The sequence below is a fragment of the Notolabrus celidotus genome, chromosome 5 (assembly GCF_009762535.1).
Source record: "Notolabrus celidotus isolate fNotCel1 chromosome 5, fNotCel1.pri, whole genome shotgun sequence".
Taxonomy (NCBI): domain Eukaryota; kingdom Metazoa; phylum Chordata; class Actinopteri; order Labriformes; family Labridae; genus Notolabrus; species Notolabrus celidotus.
The window spans coordinates 22,956,361-22,962,745 of NC_048276.1; the positions used below are offsets into that span (position 1 = coordinate 22,956,361).

General features: G+C 37.9%; 1 protein-coding gene across 1 annotated transcript; it reads right to left on the bottom strand.

The window, feature by feature from the left end:
* On the bottom strand, nt 1-2,926 carry LOC117812835 (collagenase 3-like). The gene is made up of 10 exons (XM_034683799.1): nt 2,817-2,926; nt 2,308-2,555; nt 2,071-2,219; nt 1,804-1,932; nt 1,556-1,717; nt 1,294-1,423; nt 1,076-1,209; nt 815-974; nt 619-722; nt 1-532 (listed from the first exon to the last, which is right to left on the bottom strand). The coding sequence occupies exons 1-10, from the start codon at nt 2,913-2,915 to the stop codon at nt 423-425; spliced, it is 1,425 nt and encodes a 474-aa protein (XP_034539690.1). The 5' UTR covers nt 2,916-2,926; the 3' UTR covers nt 1-422.
* Between the last annotated feature and the right edge of the window lie 3,459 nt (nt 2,927-6,385).

Below are 6,385 nucleotides of genomic sequence, written 5' to 3' on the forward strand. Positions count from 1 at the left end.
TATTTTCGAAACAAGTTTTTATTAATAGTTGATGGGGCAAAGGGCATACATTCATCTGTCTTGTCACAGTGGTCTTCAAATCAGTGCAATTTGACATGTTAAATTGTAACAGTGCTAAATAACTGTATGTGTTCAACAGATTAACTCCATTAGACACACAAGTTACACAGAAAAACAAATAGCCAAAGAAAAAGACTGCAAATAAGATAAATAAGAAATGTATATATATATATTATTTTGAGTGGTAAAAAGCTTAAAGGCACAAAAAACAACATTACAAAATATTAGGTGCTGTTCTTAGGAAGGATATAAATAAAGTACATATCTGTAAGTAACATCAAATATATTATTACATCCTACAAATACAGTGCCTTCATTGTCATTCAAAGTGGCTACATAAACACCTCGTTAGCTGAACTGGTTCAGTACTTGTTGCAGCGCAGGAAGTAGCTGTTCCTCAGCACACGGTACAACCTGCCGGACCTCAGGCTGTACTCAAACATGTAGGGTCCACTGTAGACGTAAGTGAAACCTGCAGAACAGAGGCTCAGTGTTAGTGCCTTTAAAAACGTTTCTGTCATTACATGCATAATACAGATTCAATTTGAATGCTCTTACCTCTGTACTGGAAAGCTGCTGTGACCTTCCCGGTCAGACCGCTGAAGATCTCATCCACATTCTTGGGAAATCCTGCGTCCATTCTTTGTTTATCCTCGTCATAACTGTGGAAACACAAAAGTAATACACCGTCTTTAAAAACAATATATCAAAGCCAGTCCCTTGAGTTGATCTAATGTCACATTATTGCTCATACCTGTAGTACTCGCTGCCGACAAAGAACAGAGTCTTGCCTGATGCAACATCATAGAGGGCTGCATCGATTTTCTTCACGTTTTCGGGCAGACCAAAGCTGGAAATTGACTTGGGAAAGCCGCTCACAAGATCATAGCCGCTGAAAGCCCACATTTGACGACCTGTATAGAAATTAGAAAACTTTAGTTCACTCATGCAAAGATAAATAATGAAGTATCAGGCTGATAAGAGACTCTAGACAGATAGAGAACAAATATAGTACCTTTAAAGAGAAAGACGCTGTCAGATTGTCTGCTTTCGTAAGCAGCATCGATGTTGCTTGGAGCACTGGACCAGAAGTTTGTGATGAGACTCTGCTGAGGTGTGGCGCTCTGAGGGTAGCTACGCCAGAAGAAGCTGAAAACACAGGAATATAAATTAGCTTGAAAGTCAGCTCTTGATAAAACAGTCTTATTTGGGCAATTTGATGTGTTACAATACCTGCCCTTGAAGAAGATCATCTCTCCTCGCAGTGTGGCAACGGCATCCAAAACCAGGGTAGAATCACAAGAATCAGGGGTGGTAGGGGGCTCGGGTCCGGGGTTGGCAGGGTCCTTGTCAGGGTTTGACTCTTGTGGGAAAATCAAATCATGTTGTTTTTACTTTGGAGGGCTTTATCAACGATGGAGCAGGAGTTTTTCAAGGGTTTCCATTTTCATATTTCTTTTGGATACACGATTTGATAATCCAGACAGTTACTTACTATAGAGAGACTGGATTCCATTGACATCGTCACGGGGCAGCACAAAGGTGTCAGGGTTTCTTTGTATGTACACTGGGTACATGAGAGCGCCAGGATCATCAGAGTGAGTCAAACCCAGAGAGTGACCGAACTCATGAGCAGCCACCAAAAAGAGGTTGAAGCCTGTAGCAGAAAACACCAGATTAAAATCTTATAGCGCTCCAGGATCGTGACGAAACACAAGAGACAAACATGACTAAGAGACTGACCTGACTCTGAGCTGAAAGTGAATTCCTCATCTTCATCAAAATGAGCATCTCCTCCAAGGCCTGGGGCGGGGGGGAAGGCGTGGGCCAGAGTACCTCCAGGGCCGTCAAAGGGGTAATAATCTCCATGTGCTGTGAGAGAAATCACATTCATGTCAAGTTTTTCAAACAAAGATCAAAAAACCATCAACAGAACAGAGCAAGAATGCAGGTTTAAAACTATGCAGTGTATAACTGGGTGAAGCATAAAATAAGTTATTGTACACTCACATCCAGCGCCAAAGGAGATCATGATGTCTGCGATGCCACTGTAGATTCTTGTAAATCTCAGAGGAGTTTCATTGGCCCAAACCTGCAAAGCTTTCTCTATGGAAATATCAACCTCTGCCTCAGACATGTCAGGTGTGTGGTTCTCTATCCTGTAAGAGGAAAAAGGGGCAGAATATTTTTAGATAAACTGATTCAAAAAGCAGTATTTTTATTTATGTCTCCTCTCAGATCATTTACCTGTAGGTGAGGCTGTTTTTCCGCCACTTATGGCTGTTTCCAAAGGTGGAGAATTCGCCAATATGTCCATCTGGGACGCCACAGCGAGGCTTCTTCATCATTGTCAAGGTCTCTTCATCGAGAGTCCCGGTGATCTGTAGACCAAAGAATTTCTGCATATCTCTCAGCTTCTCTACCAAGGGGCTGGTCCCTCGTCTGATAGTTGGACCGGACTCCTCTGTAAGGTTGAAGAACTTCTTCAGGTAGCTCTGCAGGAGAGGACAAGAGTAACCGTAAATATGCATCAGATTTAGAATATAAAATGTTGGGAAAATCTAGAAATAATCTACTTGTTCATATGAAGCTGTTTCTGTGGAGCTATTTACAGCAGAGAATGTGCAGCTAATAGATGTCTTCCTGTGCCAAAGCAGGGAAACATTTAGAATGCCTCAAACATCAAAGTCTCCACATGCATTACAATTAAGAAAAGTAAGAAGACATGCATCAAAAATCAAGGAAAGTATACATACCTCTGCAATAATCTTATCCTTCAAAGTGATCTTTGGTAACGGCACGCAGCAAGCAGCGACTGCCAGGCTTAGTAGAACACATAGCTTAAAAGTCTCCATGTTTTTGGCTGTATGTGTATCTGATGTGTTTCTGTTCTGCAGGCAGCCGTTATAAAGGCTGCGATCAGGGGGTGTTGAGCAACGACTCAGTGACTCAATTTACCTTTTATGGATAAGAGAGGAAGTGGCGCTTTTATTGCTCATCACATAAAAAAACTTTCCCTAGAGACACTGCAATTATCATGAAGAAACACTATAATCTGGAAGATTTTCAGGAAACAATGTTACCTTTAATGTACTAATACCACTAAAGCTATTTATTTTCACACACGCAGAAAATGTTCTTTTTGCATTATTCATTTAAAAATGATAGACAAATTCAAGTCAGAACAAACAACTTGAGAAATAACAAATCAACTTATTTTGATCCAGATTTACTTTAAAAGTTTTTAATAACTGCAATGGCAGATACTAAATCTAATTTGCAATGATGAAAGAGTCTGTGAAATCTTTTAATCAATAATGCAGAGGTTGTGTGATGTTGCTTAATGCTCTCAAAACAACTAAATAAATCTCACTGAGAGTTTACCTTATGGGCAGCAAAAGCACTATAGAGGGGAAATGATGCTAAATAAAGACCAAATACATATCATGAGCTACATTAAATGTTATATTATTATAAAGGGAAGAGTACAGACTAAGCATTGATTTTAAGATCAAATTTTGCAAAGTATTACTTTTCTATCTAAACTAAGATGTTGTATCCTATGAAGTGTGTGTAGTAGGGATTTAGATCTCTTACACAAGTATAATCCTATACAAATACTTTTTGATTCACGTCTTTACAAGATGATATGCAGAGTCTAATTATAGCATAGTACATACTAATTACGTTGTATTTGGTTATTATTATTTAGACCCATTTCTGTAGCTTGCTATTCTTTTTTTATTATTATTATTATTATTATTATTATTATTATTATTATTATTATTATTATTATTGTTATTATTATTATTATTATTATCATTATTATTACTATTATTATTATTATTATTATTATTATTATTATTATTATTATTATTATTATTATTATTAATATTATTATTATTAGTGAAGTTTGACCATGCACATTTCACTCCAAATGTGATCAAGACCCCTGTGAAAAGGAGACCAAAGGAGACCACCAGCAACAAGACTGACAATTTCTATATCATAATTTTGAAGGCCTGAGGGGGTGAGTGTCCGAGGAGATAATTTGTAGCACACTGAAGAAACATTTTCTACATTTTCAACAGCAAATCTTTACAGGGAGTGATGCATTTGACTATTAAAAGAAGCAAAATTAGATATTTTGTCAGAAAATATGACGTTAGCAGGAACTAGAAGAGATCAGCATTCCAAAGTTCCTCACAGAAGCTTTGATTAAATGAAAAAACAACAACAAATTCCCTTGAACAAAAACAACCAAAACCTCTTGGGGAAGGCAACAGCTTCAATAGAATATTTAATATACAGTATGTGAATGAATATGTAGCCTAATATACCGCACTTAATCTGTGGAATTTAGCTTTGGCACATTAGTCTCTATAGATCAAAACAAAATCATGAATTAGTGGGCAAAGCATTTATTCTTTATTCTGGTATTTTTTTTAAACATCTCTATTTCAACTAATTTAAAGTGTAATTTCTTGTGCAGTACTTCTGTCCTCAGGTTTTCCTTTGTGTCCTCAGACTAAGAATCTCTCTGCTGCAGCTCTGACGCTGTCATTGCCTCGGGTAAAATAGTTTAGTTCCTTGCGACCAGACAGAGACGTGTTGTGTCATGTTAGTGAGCAAGCGCTCTAATAACTAATATTTGAATAAAAAGTCCTGAGGGGTGTGTTGGCTGTTACATCTGCAGGAATAATTCTTAATACAATGTGCACTTTAATCCACAAAACATGTCACAAAATCAAAACATCAGAACCAGGAACCAGCATGAAATATTTTTAATTTGCTTTCAGTATCATTTGGACTTTAACTTCCTTTGAGTTTATATAAACATATAAAGTTTAATGTGTGTTTATGATAAACTGGAAGGCCTTTTCACTTAATGTGAGAACCTTGTGAGTCAGCCCCCCTTGGTATTTTCCATCCAGGTTGCTTCTGTTTTGGCTTGAGCCAATTAGTTGATCAGATCAAGTGGAAAGCTACATTGTAGTCACTGTTACCACATAATACACACAAAGGAGGAGTGACGTCTGCTGCAATATGTAGTCTCAGATCAATTGATCAACGATGGTAAAAGCAGACACTTACACGGAACAAAAGTGAGGCAATAAAAAAATCAACAATACATTATTTTAATCATGAAAAATACAAATCTCAACTATTTACACCTTGAAATATAATTAAAAAATAGAAACAGTGTCAAAAATACAAAAGGAACCCTGCATAAAAAGACATGTCGACCTTACTTGATTAACATATAATTTACACTACCAGTCAAAAGTTTGGAAATACCTTCTCATTCAATAGTTTTTATTTATTTTAATTATTTTAAACACTGTAGATTAATACTTAAGGCGTAAGAACTATGAAAGAACATATATGGAATTATTTAATTCACAAAAAAGTGTTAAACAAAGCAGAATATGTTTTATATTTTAGATTATGTAAAGTAGCCCCCTTTTCCTTCATGACAGCTTTGCACACTCTTGGTATTCTCTCAGTCTGCTTCATGAAGTGGTCTCCTGGAATGGTTTCTAATTAACATGAGCCTTGTCAAGAGTTCATTTGTAGAATGACTTGCCTTCTTAATGTACTTGAGACCATCAGTTGTGTTGTTCAGAGGTAGGGTTAGTACACAATGGGTAGTCCTATTTGACTACTGTTGTAATCCAGATTATGGCAAACGTGTGTACAAACTTTTGACTGGTAGTGTATGTTGCACAAAAAAAACGACAACAGATTTCTACATTTTGACAAAAGAGAGAAGAGAAAAGAGAAATTCAGTGAAGAGGACAATGATGAAGAAGTTACTCTCACTGTGGATCAAAATTAATATCTCAGAGGTGAGGAGACACATTCAGAGATGCATGATCCATACAGGTGTGAACAGTTGTGTCCTGGCTCAACTGATCACAAGTGCACGGCTCGACTTGCGAACACTGGGTATTCAACAATGAGCAGTGCATATACCATCGATTTAGCTGCACTCTCACCTTCTCCAGTGGCGGTTCTAGACCAATTTTACTCGGGGGGGGGGGGGGGGGGGGGGGGGGGCAGGCTGGGGCCAAGGGTGTTGTCAGAGGGACACATTCAACCCTGAAAAAGAGACTGAGAAGGGCGAGGACCGGCTGAGAACAAACTAGCAAAACATCAGTGCATCCCTATATACTAGACATATATACTACTGTGTGCTATATCAAAATGCAGACTGACAGCAGCTGTTTGACACTCAACATGAGTCCCTTAGCTCTGAGGGACTGGAACCGAGTGCCACACGCATGTGTTCCGCCTGCAACATCGGCGTGATACCGAAGCTTTT